We start from the raw sequence: 16,694 nt of genomic DNA, 5'->3' as shown, positions 1-16,694 counted from the left end.
TAAAGCTGTATTTTCAAATGTTTACATAATTACTACAATATTCCTTGAGTTTGTGCTCTGTTACTTTGACTACCAAATTGTTTGTTTGTTTTGGTTTTGTTTCATTGTTTCATCTGAGAAGATGGCTGGACAATCTACGTATATTCAGCTGCACTGGCTGGTCGTTCATGGGGTCCGTTGGATGAGAGGCGGGACCCCGTCACCGAGTTATGCATCCAGTTCTTTGCTATGGATGAATGAATGAAGTGTAGTCTTTTACTTGCATGAGTTGTGACTCTCTTACACTCGGAACCTCCATTAATGTCCTATCGCACGGAGAAAGTGTTTTTCCTCTTACTAGAAGAGACAGAATACTTACACACAACTCAGTTAGACTCGGGAATCGAACCTAGGTACTTTGGATCTGGAGGCAGACGCGCTACCGACTGATCCAAATCACCGTTGCTTCGTCGTCTCAAGATGAAATTGTCAACGTACCAGCAATTTCCTCACTGTGCCTTTCAAATGTATGTGAACGAAACTTTACATTTTGCGTGTTTTTTTTTTAATTCGAGATGAAGATTATTGCACTCTCAGAATAAGGACTACCTGTAAACTCCCATATATCAAAGTTGTTTCAAAGCTGGATATGATCTATACTGCAAATACCCATCTGTTTCGAACGTGTGTTAAGTGCTGCTTTCTACGGTAGATATGAATGTATGATCGTGACTGTACAAATGAATGAGAGATAGTCTTATGTGCTTATGAAGTTATACGTCAGAGTGTGCTATGCAGCTTCATTGCTGTTCGAATTGGCATTTTTTTCCTGAAGAGGTAGCTATTTCATTTTTACCAATATCGTGTTACACATGCAAGATCTATCAAGTACTGGAAGAATTAAGACTTCTTCATACTACCGTCACATGTGGCTTCGCGTGATGAAAGTCACGGTCATGTTTACGGGTTTTTCTCTATTTTTGTGTCTTCAAAATTTTGCATCTTTTTATAGCATGAATAATTTTCATAAGATTTTTGCCTCGATTTTCATCAAACTTTCCCGAAGTATACCTCGATGAACAAGGAGAAAGGTGCCGTTTTCGTTTCGCAATTTTCCTTTTATTGCCAGATACATTAAAACGTTCCGCTGTAGATATCAGCATACATATGACAAACGAGCTTCATCTACTTACTGCAGAAAAGCTGTGGTGTTAAAAAAAGATAGAAGAAGAATTCCCGCCGAATCCCATCGATGAGTGGCTTTGAAGGTTTTTCCTTTTAACCCCCTGTGGAATAATATATTCCCTTAAGAGAGAAAATCCATGATACAACCATACAAAAATAAAGCAACATCTTACGACGCGTGTCAATGGCTTTTACATTTGGTGCTTTAATATCTACGTCGGCTTGAACAGACAGAGTATGAAAAAGAAGCGGTGACGAGAATGAAGAAGCTTATACAGTCCCTCCAAACATCATATAAACCTTAAATTTATTACAAACCATTGTGCACGGGTATACAGTGGAGTGATACATTAATTCTTGGTGCAAGTCTTAGAAAGAAATTGAAACTAATCATGTTCGAAGAAGTCGAAGACCTTAACAAAAGCCGTCCTGACCATGATGACCCATTACATTTTTTTAAATCAAATGCTAACCTTTGTTGTGTATCAAGTCACATATTCTCACTCTACTTACACGTGCTCCAGTGCCTAGTTATTCTGCGGACGTTTGATGATGTCGTTCGTGATACTAAAACAGAGTGGTGGTCCTTCATTGGTCATAAACTTTTAGATTGTATTTACAAGTCTGCTGATGAAACAAGCTTGCTTGAAGTACCAAGCAGCTGTGCAGGTAAGTGAAAATGTGGTGCCTTGTCAAAATATTTGTCAAAAATCGTCAGAAGATTGGATATTTCCTCACCACGCGGCTGTATCACACGTGACAAAGCTTTTCTCATAAATACTTTCAATGGAAAGATTTGTCCCTATTAACTCCGATCTTTAAACTAAACTTTACAAGAACAGACAAGATTAATGTGCAATTTTTATATACCATATATCTTATTTCCTCAATATTTACAACATTTTACAACGAGCGAGTCAACAGCTATATCAATAGTAATTCTCTGAATCAGTAAAGAAACTTAAATTTCCATTCATTAAAAATGAATGTTTGCTCTCGTATGAGTTTTGAGCGAGCTGGTGGTGTGCATGATTAGCAAATTGTCTTAAAGAGTCGTGCAATAAAGAATTCAGACTTTGAAGGAACGAAATCTCTGGCATAGAGAGTGTTTAAAATGTAATCCCACGTTCAGGATTATCAAAAAATAGAGAGAGTTACAAAGTGAATAAACTATACAGTGCTGCTGCTGGATACCCAGATCTTGTCCTAAAGTTATAACAAGACAATAGTGTAACCGAGAGTAACAGCTCAGTCATGGGTCACAACCAGCAACAACAGAAAAGCAGTCGCTGACAGATCATTAGCAGATCTAAACTGTACTCGGGCTGGTAAACTTTCTACTCCCCGCCAGGATGAAAGCAATCACATCCCCTCCCCCAAACAAAAAGCGAACATTATGAATTTACAACAAGTCCTCAATTCCGACAATTTTGCAGTTGAAGTGTATTACAGTGAGCACGGGATGGAAAAAGAATGCTGAATTAACTAAATGTACCAGCCCTGTAATCAGAAAGTTCACGTGCTTTGTGTTGCGATATGATAGAAAGTTACAAAGAGCTGAGCGCCTTCACTCCAAATAGGGTAATGATTTAATTGCGCGAGGATCGATTTAATGCAATGACTATTCCGCCGCTGAGATGTCTTTTTTTTTAACCGCCGAATCTTCCGCGAGCCCTGTAGTTTGCCCTTTTCTCCTCGTCAACCTCGCCCATCAGGTCGGCTAAGTCCAAATCCTCATCGCGCTTACCGGGCCTCCGCAGGCGGCTCCTCATCATGTTGGCCCGCTTGTCCTCGTCGAATTCCATGTCCTCTTCGTCGCCGTCGCGCTTCCCTGGTCTCCTCGGTCGGCTGCGGAACATGTTGGCGCGTTTGTAGTCGTCCTCTTCCATGGCATCGAGATCCTCATCCCCGTCACGCTTGCCTGGTCGTTGTCGTTGTCGAGCTCGGAACATGTTGGCCCTCTTGTCGTCTAAGATCATTTCCTCCTCTTCGCCGTCGCGTTTCCCCGGACGTCGGAGCCGACTTCGCATGTAGTTGGCTCGCTTGTCTTCGTCGATGTCGGCCATCTCCTCGTCTCCGTCGCGCTTCCCTGGTCGTCGTGGTCGGCTCCTGAACATATTTGCTCGCTTGTCGGCGTCCAAGGGCACCACGTCCTCGTCGAGCTCGTCACTCCGCTTCCCTGGTCGTCGAGGCCTACTCCGGTACATGTTGGCCCTCTTTTCTTCATCTAAGTCCACGGCATCGATCTCGTCGGCTTCGCCGTCGCGTTTTCCGGGCCTCCGTGGACGAGACCGGTACATGTTGGCCCTCTTTTCCTCATCTAAGTCAGCATCGTCGATCTCGTCACCTTCGCCGTCACGCTTTCCGGGTCTTCGTGGACGAGACCGGTACATGTTTGCCCGTTTGTCCACGTCCTCAGCGTTGGCGTCGGCACCGTCAACCGCAGCGAGGTCCCCGTCGGCTCTGATCTTGGTTGTGGCGAGCAGCACGCACAGAGTGCCGAACAAGAGGCATACTAACAAGTAGGCGTACCGAGACATGGTCCGTTGTTTCACCTGGAAGAAGAAGTAAGAAATAGGTTGCATTCAAGCTGAGGTCACACATAACACAATATCCGCTGATAATCTACGGGTACTTGATAGGGATGCCAGGAGAAGGCGTTTGCTAGATTACGTGAAGAAGAACAAAGTACAAAGAGAAAGCTAGAGAATAAGAGAGAGGAAAAAAGAAAGTGGTATAGACGGATTAAGATTCATTGAAATAACAAAACAAAACAAAACAAAAGCGACTCCTTTTTTCCTTGGTAAAATCCTTTCCATTGCTGAATTTTTAAGGTGGAAAGCTGACACAATTTCTTAAATCTGTATAATATAGAGTGCGCGAAATGGCTGACAAGGAAGAAGAGATATTCAAAGCTAATTTGTTCATGTGCCTGCTTGTGAGCAATGGAGCATGAGCGTCCACTTAATATTTATGTACTGTGAAGTTTATGCTCGGCAGAGCTTGTTGTGTCAGTCTTATTGTCTCTTCCAGCTTTTGGTTGAATAAATAGGATTATATTTTGTATGTATGCATGCACGCATACGTACACAGACACCTTATACACACACATACATACATACATACATACACACACATACATACATACATACATACATACATACATACACACACATACATACATACATACATACATACATACATACATACATACACACACGCTACACAATGTCACACGCAATCACGTTTCTACAGAAACGCTGCCCGGAGAAGGCGGCGCGTTGGCAGGGCAAGGTTAAAGTACAGATGAATAAGGCACAAAAAAGCTCCCAGATCTTCATGATCAACATCTGTATTACGGTGAGGAAGGGATGGGAGGGTGGGGCTGGTGAGGAGAAGAGGGGAAAGGGGGGGGGGAGGGGAGGTGGGGGAGGCTTTTTACGTCTGAATGACACTTAATACCATTTGACCGTTCCTCTTATGCTACTATCGTTCAACCCAGTTGAGTATTATTATTGAGAAGGTCTGTATTGATCAATAACTGCAGGTGCACCGTATTATTTACTGTTTTAAAGGATCAAATTAACAGAGGGGGAGGAGATAGGGGACTAAACTAGGCAAAGATGGTCTATCATGTCTTTAGCAAGAAGCAGCCAGCACGATCATATGTCACGTGACGCAGCATGAAAGCATTCAAACATCTCTATTTTAATATCATTGGATAAAGACCTTGGGAGATTATCATTTACTTTATCATCCTTGCACTTAGTGTGTTGCCACTTTCCTTCTTATATCTGATTCAAGTGCCCGAATGCTCCCAGACACATGATCTCTTTTGTTGTCATGACAACGAAATAATGTTCTACTGCGTCATAGAGGAGAACGTGGGAGTGAAAGTACATTGCCTCTTCGAGTTTAGCTAAACTTTTAATAGTAAGTAGACCGGGTCACACAAACGGAATTGTGGAAGCGTTGTTAAAACTGGACATGAAATAAGAACATTATTGGATGTTCAGGTTCCACATTGTCTTCTCAGTGCAGAGCTGTCGATCGCAACCATAATCTGCAAATTAGATGGTGAGAAATTTTCGATTTCATCGTTTGCCTAACAGGTCTTCCGTTGATCTAAAATCTTCGCTACATTTTAATGAAACCAAAAGCTTACATCACATTGTTGAAGTGATGTAATAACCCAGCAATTATATTCCTACTCTTGTGTGTGTGTGTGGATTGGTGTGTGTTTGGTCTGTGTGTGTGTGTGCATGCGTGCGTATTTGTTTGTGTTTGTTTGTTTGTGTGTGTGTGTGTGTGTGTGTGTGTGTGTGTGTGTGTGAGTGTGTATTGCCTTCCAATTATGGAATGTAAACTTATCGGTATAACAACAATTTCGAGTGCTAAGTCTCAGCACCCTTAAATTCTCTGTTCTCAGCTGCTCTGTCGAACTGTTTTCTGAACTCAATCTCCACATAAAGGAAGATAAAACACACACACACACACACACACACACACACACACACACACACTGCAGTGCCACCACAGTGACAAACAAATCAAGTGTTAAGGAGACCTGGGACAAAATCTGTCTGTTATGTTCTACAGGAAAAACGAAAATCATGCGATGCATGCTTGATTAAGTTTAGCTGTTTCTGTACGACATTATTTGACTACATACGTAACAGTTTTTATGTGCGTCATTCTGCCGCAGTGGGTATATGTCTATTCGATCTTCTGGTTTGCCGCCTTTAGTAGCTATACTCTATCGCCAGGGTCAAATTTAAACAGACTCATTGTGGATTTGCCATTGTGCGTAAACGTTCGATGTACAGGTATAACACGTTGGCCCGCAAAATCAATAATGTGTCAACTTCTCCGGATAATTCGAGCGCGGCGACTGGAAGTGAAGGTCAGAAACCGAGGTTGACCGCCGCAATGCTTTGATCGGATCCAATTGTATTATGACAGTTGACCAACCCGCGGCCTCTGATTGCACAGAACGAGAGAGAAAAAAACAAAACAAAACAAAAGTCGAAGGAGCAAAAAAAAAAAAAAAACGCATTCGCTTTAAAGCTGGCAGGCGACGAATACCACGTGAAAACATTGCTTCTATAAATGATTTCTTTAAATTCTGTCTTATTCACGGTTGCAGAAATAGATGTGCATGATTTGGAGAGACGGAGGGGGAAAAAAGAAAGGGAGAATAAATAAAGAAAGGTGGGGAGAGAAAGAGGAGAAGGAGGAGGAAAAAGATGAGGGGAACGATAAAGCAGAAGAAACAACGATGAAAAATAGTAGAAAAAAGAGAAGAAAACAAATATAATGTGGCTGAAGAAAAGAAGAGGAGCGTTAGAGAAGACCAGACAAAAGGAAACTATATGTTAAAAGTTTTGTTTTATTCTGTCTGTCTCTCTGTCCCTCTCTCCCAGTCTGGCCGTCTGCCCCGTTTCCTCCTGCATATCAATTCTTGATCAATTTCCACCCACTTTAGTGACAAAAAAGATAATCAATTGGATGTCTCATCTATTTATACCAATATGCGTTACCTTGCCGTCGGTCAAGCGGAGGCAGGTGTTGTCGAACTACAGACGCAAGACTCGCTAAATGACCCAAATCATTTTTTTCAATGCCTCCGGTTTCACCGAAAATTCAATACAAGTAACCTTTCAAGAATGTCGACCTTGGCAATAAGAAATGGAAAAGAAGATATAATGCCAGAAAAAGAGCTAGTTATACCATATCTCTGTGACCTTCTACTATTACGTAAACATCAGCGATAAAAATTGGTGAAAATTATCATAAGACCTACTCGTCTGATAGGGATTTACACATCAAAAAAAAAGTGTGTGCTGGCGAATTGTATTTGTATACAGAGCTTGCTCACGATTTTTGGTGTGTAAATCAGAACTTAGCCACAGTATTCTGAGCCCATTTTCCGCAGAGAAAATACGAAAATAAACGTGATGCGACGTGCAAGGAGATAGACCCTACCTGATGTACTAAAAATAAAGGAATCCCTCTTTTTCCTTCCAAGACTGATGTAGCCTGCAGGAGGCCGTAAAATTTCAGCTTTAAAAAAAATGAAGTTTCAACAAAGCCATTACCTTAATTGCTTGGCCCGTTTCTTGGTTTCGTGCTTCGTGTTCTTGGCATTAGAAAAAAGTAAGAAATGTTTTGACTACAGTCTCGTTCTGAAGGCTGGTGTACAAACTGTTACACAATATTTAGCCCCACCGTACATAGCCAAACTTGTGACCAAACGCCCTACTACTTATACCACTAGATATGCCCTTTCTAACCAATTACATATACCCAAACCTAGAACTGAATATAAGAAACGCTCCTTCACATGCTGCAAGAAAATCATTTAATGAGTTACCCATTTTTATTCACACAGCCTCCTCATTGCAAACATTTAAGAATCGTGTACGCCAACATCAATCTCTCATTTGATATGAACCCTTTACACTAGCTATGAATTATTCAGATTATCATCTATTTTCTCTGCTCGTTTTATGTTCTTTCTTAAGTGTTTTATGATCTTACGCACCGATTGTTCTTTAGCTGTATCATATGTTCGTTTTGTTCTTGTTTTTTATTGTGTGCACATGTTCGGCCCGGGTTCGAACCCGAGTCTGGACTGAGCAATGTTGTGTGTAAGCATACCGTCCCCTCTAGCAAGAGGCAAAACACTCTGTCCCTCGGATAGGACATAAAATGGAAGTCCCGTGTATGAGAGAGTAACAACTCATGCACGTAAGAGATCCCACTTCATTCACTCATCGTAAAGAGCAGGGTGTTTAACCCGGTGAAGTGGTCCCACCTCACATCCAACTGGACCCCATGGAAGACCAGCTTAACGTAGCTGAATATGGGCTATCCAGCCATCTTCTCATATGGAAATGAACAAACAAACATGCAATGTAATGTATATCAACGCAGGACTCCCTTGTAAAGCAGGCCTTTGTGGCACTGAACGGGACTACCCTGCTTTTAAAGAAGACTTAATAAATAAATAAATAAAATAGATAAATAAATAAGGCAAATAGATCAAACCACGCACGGTCGATTGGCTTACGGCCTCATTTTTTTTGAGGAATGGTTTAACGAAATAAAACGATCACCCTCCAACAAGCATCAATCGAGGTTAAAACTATTGCCCGTTTGGTATTTTTGCGCTGATATGAATTAGCACATGGGTACTATGATTAAAAGAAAAGACGGGAAGGGGGAGGGGAATGCGTCTGCGACTCTTGTAGTTACTGATATCCTATAATCATGATAACACCGACATGACCGATATCACCATTTCCAGCAAGGGTGGTGTTAACTTTAAATTTATACATTACAAGGATGACTGCTATATTCTTCGCCTTGATTTTACGGCTTTAAAGATTAGTGTTGACAGTGTGGAGCAGTATTCCTGTTCTTGCTCTAGGGCAATAGCATTATATCGAAAAATCATTCTTAAATGATATAATGGACACAACAATTTGGCACCATTCACATACCCAAACAGGGAAATAGAGATAGAAACACATGAGAATGAGTTTAAAAATAACCGAAAAAATCCACAAAATGCGTTTGTGCGTGAACTTTTACTATGTAATATGTGTGCATGCGTGTATAGTGATAGTGTAACAATGTGTGCATGTAATATGTGTGCATGCGTGTACAGTGTAACAATGTGTGCGTGTGCAAGTATGTGTGTGTTTGTGTGAGCGTATGTACCTGTGTGAGTGTGTCAAGATGTTTATCTGTTCTGGTGCGGTATGTGGTATTTGTAAATGAATGTCTCCTTCAGTATCGCTATCGCTCTCACTTTCATCGTTCCTTTCCTCTAACTACTTGTATAATCACAAAAGGGAGTACGTAGACTTGTACCGTATAAGCCAGTTCGAAGTTATAGCTCATGGCACATTGGTACGAATGACCTTTCTTTTTCTCAGTCGGTTAGGGGCACTTCATTCGTTTTCAGAGCGACAGAATGCATAAACTTTACGTAACAATTTATGGGATTCATCAATCCTGTTCAAACAAAGAATGAACTTGCGTAGCGACCAGATGACCAGAATGATCCCTCAATAAACGCCTGTGAAAACATCCATTTGATTATTTTGCATTGAATGAATTAACATTCTCTTTCTATTGATATTACCAAATACCACTTTTGCTGTCAGGTGGATGTGCTGGCAAGCAACAATTTATGAGGATTACGTGAATAATCATTACATTACAGATGCTTATCCCAGTGAAGTAAAAAATCAACGTGCCTGATGGTCCGAATGGCCTTTTTTCTGCTCATGCGCAAAGTGGAACTGCGAACTGGCTTATTCCACAGTGTAGAGTGAACTGTATTTACACACACGACGGAAATATTCTTTCAGTGTGAGACACGTAGCGCAAGTGAAGTATAAGATTGGCGGGAAAGTGAAAGCGAGAATATAAGGAATGCGAAAGGAAGACACGTTAATGGTAATACAAAGAGCGGGGTGTATGCGATGGGGGAGAAAGGACAAGACCAAAGGAAGGGGGAGGGGAGAAGATGCTTCTTGGAAGGGTAAAGAGTAAAACATTGCAGAGACTTAGTATAAAGGAAGGGTTGGAATGGACTACAGTTATAGATAAGTATAGAGACGCTAAAAACACTTTATTATGTACAACATGTACAGCTTTAGAACCTTAACATACATTTTGGTGTTTATTGTCTAAACATCACCAACAATGACCTATAACAGTTTGTATTCCTACTTTTGATTTTCAGATACCACAAGGTAACCTCACTAGAATGATACAAGCTGTCAGTGATCACGTACTTCTTCCATTACACATTCTAAATTTCATATCTCTTCAACGACCCAACCAAGAAGGGGCCATCTGATTCCAGAAAAGAGGTGTAAAGTATCGATTACTAGTATACAGGTATAACGGTTTGCGAGCCACGTCGAATCAGACACAATGCAATAAATTTCAAGAGATTCGGTCCCCGTTTATATTTTTCGCTATGACAACGTTGTTAAAGAAAAGGTTTTACAAAGTCAAAAGGTCCAATATGAAATAAAAATATCAAGTACTCGGAATGACACTTCAATGGCTGAAATATATCAATCATCATCTTTTATGCTTACAGTCATATTTCCCTATTTTCAAAATTTTGTATGAAAAAAAAAACACCAACAGAACCCGAGAAATGAACTGTTTCCAACTGGAAATTCCATGCTTCTTTGCCACACCTCAAATCGTGCGATCCCTATAGTGAATTGTGCTCCGAATATACCCCCACCCCCTCCATGAAAAAGAAGTAATTTCAAGACGCTCAACAGTTTGCTTGATGTCAACCTTTCCAAGTCGCGGGATGATGAAGAGTTGATCACGACGATGCTGCTCCTAACGTGTTAATTCTTCACATTCATGAATCGCTGTATTTGCCTTCTTGCGCGCCGTTCATTACGGGGAGGGGGGGGGGAGGGGGAGAGCGCAAAGATGCTGGTGCTGACAAAGAGGTTAAAAGAGAGGGAGACAGACAGACAGACAAACAGACAGAGAAAGAAAGAAAAGAGGGAGAGATAGTAGAGATCTACGCCCAGGCTCTCTGAAAATCCATTCAAAACTCGGCCGCTATCGACTTTCGGGACTGACCTTTCACTTAAAGTGCGTGAAATCCTCCCGATGACATTGTTAAACGACGAGGTTTACTCAGCAGCGTAAGGGGGCAGCCCACACGTCCACTCAAGTTGGGCGACAAGAACGAAATACGATCTAAATACGTCCTCGCTGTTTAAGGTGATCGTTTGGACCAAGCTTTGATGGAATCGCTCGACAAACTTCATGTTTTAGCCGTTCTTTCAGAGTTTTTTTTTGTAAGAGAGAGAGAGAGAGAGAGAGAGAGAGAGAGAGAGAGAGAGTGGCGGTGGGGGGTGGGGAGAGGTTGATCGTGAAAAATCACGCGTCATGTAAGAAGAGCCGCAAAACGCCGTGCAAGTTTTTGCTGACAAGAGAAGTGATTCTTTGCGCACTCTAGACACAATGGCGTACAAAGGGCAGCCATAAATCCGGGCGGCCAAATCCGTGTCTCTCGCATCTCGCCCACCTCGTCACCTAAAGCCGTGACATCGATGGTCGTTAGCTAACACACACTAGTTACTGAAAAAAGTGCATTACACTCTACAGCACAACGCCTCGTCGAGATCAATAGAATGCTCTGCTTCGCACACGCTCCTTACGATCATTTTGTCTGTTGTTGTTTTTTTATCTTCAAAAACTAAACGCCGAGGATGCATGAATACGAATGCTTCTATCAATAATAGTTGTGATGCAATTCGCTAGAACACAACCATTTTACGATATTAGAATAGACCAACGAATTAGAATCATCGTTAGAAAATGCACGCATCTTTCAACCTGGTGTGTACTATTTTTTTTTGCATATATATAAACTTTTGTTAGTCAATACACTATAATATTTATGTGTGTGTGTGAGAGAGAGTTTGTGTGTGTATGTCATGTATGTGTGTACTTGTGTATGTGTGCATGTGTTTTTTGTGTTGTGTTGTGCTGTGTATGTTTATATGTATACGTATTTACATATCAAACATGTTAAGTGTCTGGCGACTTACACAGCTATCACATTTTGATGGAAGAGTACGAAGCAACCTGGGAATTTAGTAAGACGCAAAAATTGAAAGAAATGATCCGATCGCCGAATGGATATTACAACGTCATGTTCTGAATAGCCCTGGCTAAATCCGTCTCTCGTTTTTTCTTCGTTATGACCAGATTGGCCATAAAAGGTTTGTTTATGATGAGGATTTCGTCGGGCATATTGAATGAAGCATCATTCTATCCCGACCCTGCCCTTGTCACATCCGCTTGGCATCTCAAGAGAAATATATCTTCTTCAAGGAAATAAAATGCCTTCTCAGAAACTGACTCTACTTCAGGGCAATACATGTATCGATTTGGGGTATTCATTTCAACAACCTTGGCTCTTTCACTTCTTTTGTTGTTGTTTTTTTGGACGCGTGATTGCTTGTTTGGGTTTGATTTTCTTTTCCATGACAAAGCAGTTTTGTTTAAAGTGGTCAGTATGTGTCTCGATGCTGTGTGTTGTATGAAGGTATAACAAGCAAGATGGGTGACTATCACTACATGCATCTGTCCCCCCCTCCCCCCTCCCCTAACCCTCCTCCCCCCCCCCCTGTGTTCAGACAAAAAAAAATCTAATTAGTAGAGTCTGGGAAATGTGGCTGGTAGTGCCTCATTTTTCTTCATTTCACGTTTGTCTTTTCCGCATTCCTTGCCTTATCCCCTCCCTCTGACTCTGTCTGTCTGTCTGTCTGTCTGTCTGTCTGTCTGTCTGTCTGTCTGTGTCTTTCTCTTTTTCACACACACACGCACATGCACACATACACCTACTTTCAAGCTGATGCGAGTATATACGCTGTTATAGCAGAGGATGTGTTTCAAATAGGACAATCTCCCAATCTATTAACGGTCATTAGCAATACGTCAAACTTTCACCCTTTCTCGTGTCAAAGCGCGGGTGGCAGAGATTACATATTGGGTAACACTCATCGATCCTAACCAGTTGATACAATTCAACGCCGGGGTCTGGGATTTCGGCGTGAAGACGGTAACAGATCGCGCGTCTATAATTGGCCAGCGTTCTATCTCGTACGAGTGGATTTGGGTGAGTTATACTGCCCTTCTCGGATGGGCGAACCCTCTCGCGGTTCTCTATGTCTATAAATAAGTCATCATTCATGATTTAAGTGAGTACAGGAAGAAGGTCTTGACGAAAGGGTATACACCCTTCCTCCTATCAACCTGGTTTCACTGACAGCCGAGTGCAAGAATTGTACCCCCAGAAGAGCTACATTATGCGTTTAACCTCTCGCAAGACTCCGGGTAGGATAGAAACACATGTTAATAATGTACCGCGGGAAAGAGGCGGAAGAAAAGGGTGAGAGAAACAGACCCGGTGAGAGGGGTAGAGATGGAGAGGGAGGGGGGGGGGGGGCAGGCAGACAAACAGAGAACGAAGCAAGAAACGAACACTCCAAGAAGGAAGAAATTAGCTCTTTATGTCCCTTCCGATTTCCATTACTCCACAATAATTGCCGGCACTCCGATGCTTTCTGCGGCTGAAAAGATAATGTACAGATTGCTGCATGTAAAATTATGATGAGACAAATGGGAGAGGTGGGGGGGGGGGGGGCATCTATCTTTCGAGCGGGAAAGTTGACACGTACTATGGTTTGGACCCGCGACACGCGATGTGTCAGCGCTATGTGCACTTTGGTGAAGCTGATGATAACAATTTTTGTGGGAATCGGCAGAGCTTGCAGCTAGTGACGTAGGGTTTATAGGGTCGCACCTTGGACCTGCTTCCGAAATGTTTCTCCACCTTTCGTTCGTGCGAAGGGTATTTTATGATTAAAGAATGGAACACATTACACCATATACATACAAGTGGCTGAAATACTTGCGTGTTCGACCAGTGTCGACCTTTAAAGCCCCCGTAGATCAAAGTTATAACTATGTACTGCTGATATTCATCAAGGCTATTATATTTCTCTTTCTCACAGTCCGAGGTGTAGGTGATAATCTTCTTGCCTGTTCATAATACGCCACTCCCAAGGCGCCTATATAATGCCATATATCAAAATCACAATCAAAATGTTTCGAAACTTTAAAGGGGAACTTAAGGTGTCGGTTTTACGTATCGCCGAACTTGGCACCCATACTTGGAACAGCGGTCTCTCTCATCTTTTCTTGACTTTCAGTTTTGTTCTTTTTTGTTTCTTTCTTCTTCTCCCTTTAGGGGACGAAGGGGCTTATACCTGGCCCTTGTCGTCTCGCTCTTCCTGACTGGTTGCAGATAATTTTGTTTGCATCATTATTCGCTAACCCCTTAACATCCATTGCATCCGCTTGCAATGCACACAGAAGATCTGGATCGAACCAACAAGGATGGAAACGTTTTCTCTGCTCCTCATGAGATTTGTCTTGTTCCTTTTTCAATCGACCAATGACACCTGGTGTTGTAATACCACTTATCAATATCACCTCTGTTCCACTGGAAATTGAGTTGTGTAACCCTTATTGCGTCATCTCTCCCCTCTTTTTTTCCCCCTATTCAGACATTTCATGGTCATGTTTTTCAGAAGAGCAATTGCTCATGATCCGGTTTGTTTGCTGATGTTCCGTTTGACTGATGGGAACGGTATGTCATGTCCCCTTTTCCTTCTCCTCCTCCTTTGTAAATTCTACTGACAAGAGCAAATTGGCAAACGGGAGAAAGGAGAAGCGTATCTGCAAATAGAAGTCTTCAATTCTTTGCGAGTGATTGGAAGATATATGTGCTCTTGCTTGTCTGCCATTTTATTTATAAAAAAGAAAGAAAAATGGCGCAGAGTAATCGAGAAAAGATTTCCTCTTTGCATTTTGTGTTGTAGAAGTTTCATCTAACACGCTTTACTCTGCCGATTGTGTTGATAAAAATCAGGTCCAACATTAATGATATTGTTGAAACAGTATCATTATACTTGTATTTAACGCGTGCTTACAATTTGTCATAAAGACAAAACGGATGGGGTAAGGGGGGGGGGAGGGACGGTACGTGACTGACTTCCGGCGGTCCTTGATATCTTTGCCCAGTCAAAACGGCCATCTCTAGACTTTTAAGTGTCCTCTCACTTAGCGCTGGTACTTCATAGCTTGTCACTTCATAAACATTGTACCCCGGAGTAGGTTCGCCACACTTGAGAACACTCCTCAAAATGCCCACTCCAGAATGCCTCGTACAAGCGCCCAGCACCTCGGGGCTGTGGGCTGGTGGCACGAGGCGCCGTGCCCGCCCTCGCTCCTCGAGACATAATGACCGACTGCCGTTGCTATGGGATCGTTAACCCATACCACGGGAGCGAAGAGGTCATGTCTTTGGGCCATGAATACTTTGTCTTGCCCTTGCCTTTAACCCCCCCCCCCCCCCCCCACACACACACCAATAAAACAAACAAGCAAACAAACAAACAAACAAACAACAAAAACGGAAAGCGTTGTATGAACGCCGTATACATTTCCTAAAAGATAATATAATTACACGTAGGTTTTACTTTCGGAGGCACTTGAGCAGTTTACAGACAAAAATGATAGTCTGTATGCCGAAATTCGAATTAGATACATCGAATCATAATAATCATCATTTTTCAGTTGAGTGTTGATTATTTGGTCTTCCTTTTCATTTTCGAATGGAGTAAATAACACCTGCACTTTCTTGAACTTCCTCGAATAGTTGGTTCGAGCGAAATATTGGAAACACTAAGAGTGAAAAAGGTGATAATGAAATTAGAAATATGACTTCACAAGGAAGCTAGGACCGTAGATGCTAAAATGTCCATAAAAAGCTTCCACATTAATTGCCTCTTTTGTCACTTGACTCTGAAGAATATAATCTGTAAATCTTTCACTTACTTTGCATGAATCCATTTGTAGGGTTTTTTTTTCTATCCTTGAGAAAGTGAGATATGGAATGTTTTATCAACAAAACAAACTTAAAGCGAGTGAAATCTCTTTCAGATGATCAATGGTCGGTTCTATCAAATTTCGTCTATAGGTCTTGACTTCCTGACACTGAAAATCTCAAAACTTCCAGAGATTGTTGTTCATAGATTTTACTTACGTCCTGAGATCCTGAGTTTGCCTTTCATTAAAGATAACCTTGATTTTGCTGTTTATTTCAACACTGTCCTAGTGTTTGTTGATGGAAGACGGCCTAACAAACAGGACATCTCTGATTTCAACTTCTAATCAATGTTGGGGTTCAAAGTGATCGTCTGACATCGCCAGGCGGTTATGATGAGAAAGATTTTCGCGGGAGTTTTTCTGCCGCCAATTTAGAGCTCCCCTCCCCCCTTTTTGCTGGATCTCATCAGCAGACCCGTCTGCACTTTCCCGCTAATTAAGAGACACGTGATAGGACGGTCGTCCCTAGGACAACGTCGTGTTCGCACGTTTGGGCGATCACGAGTGATTTCCGTTTTTCATGGTCGCATAGTTGCTGCTCCAGGCATTTGATCTTATTATTCTTTCATTAACCATCCAATCGCCTGGAGCGCGCGTTTGGGGGCATTTTCCGGCGCAAGCGTTGAGTCACTATGTCAGAGTCATAGGTATGTTAGATACATTCTCTCCTTACATGCAATGCAATAATGATCTCCTTAAATGAGACTTTGATAAGTGATAGCAGATGACAGAGAAATGGTCATCTGGAAGCGAGATTACATAATTGGCTGACTGGTATGGAAATCGGCAACATGTTTATTGTATTCAAGTCTTCAACCAGACGACACGCCTCTTCTTTCTAAAGAATATTGTTCATGTTCTTACTGCCTATTACCTCCTCCTTTTTTTCCCCTTCATGTTTTCTTGTTTTGTTTTGTTTCTACTACTTCAATCAATTATGGTTTGCTGATTTCGCCGATCGAAACCAGAAAAACTCTAATCACAACATGCCGATCGTTGTCTCGGTATGT

At 41.9% G+C, this 16,694-nt stretch overlaps 1 protein-coding gene across 2 annotated transcripts in view; it reads right to left on the bottom strand.

Moving 5' to 3' along the window:
* Positions 1-1,349: 1,349 nt before the first annotated feature.
* Positions 1,350-16,694, bottom strand: part of LOC139719196 (uncharacterized) — a 44,626-nt gene continuing 29,281 nt past the window's right edge. For both annotated transcript variants that reach the window (XM_071630624.1, XM_071630625.1), the window contains one exon: positions 1,350-3,719. In XM_071630624.1, coding sequence (XP_071486725.1) covers positions 2,814-3,704 — 891 coding nt within the window. In that variant the 5' untranslated portion in view covers positions 3,705-3,719 and the 3' untranslated portion in view covers positions 1,350-2,813. The remainder of the gene's footprint in view (positions 3,720-16,694) is intronic.

Source organism: Diadema antillarum, unplaced genomic scaffold (genome assembly GCF_040938485.1).
Source record: "Diadema antillarum isolate AM-2024a unplaced genomic scaffold, OU_Dant_1.0 scf00000107, whole genome shotgun sequence".
In the NCBI taxonomy this organism is placed as follows: Eukaryota; Metazoa; Echinodermata; class Echinoidea; order Diadematoida; family Diadematidae; genus Diadema; species Diadema antillarum.
The sequence above is the reverse complement of the archived record's forward strand: the minus strand, read 5'-3'. Positions and strand labels throughout refer to the sequence as shown.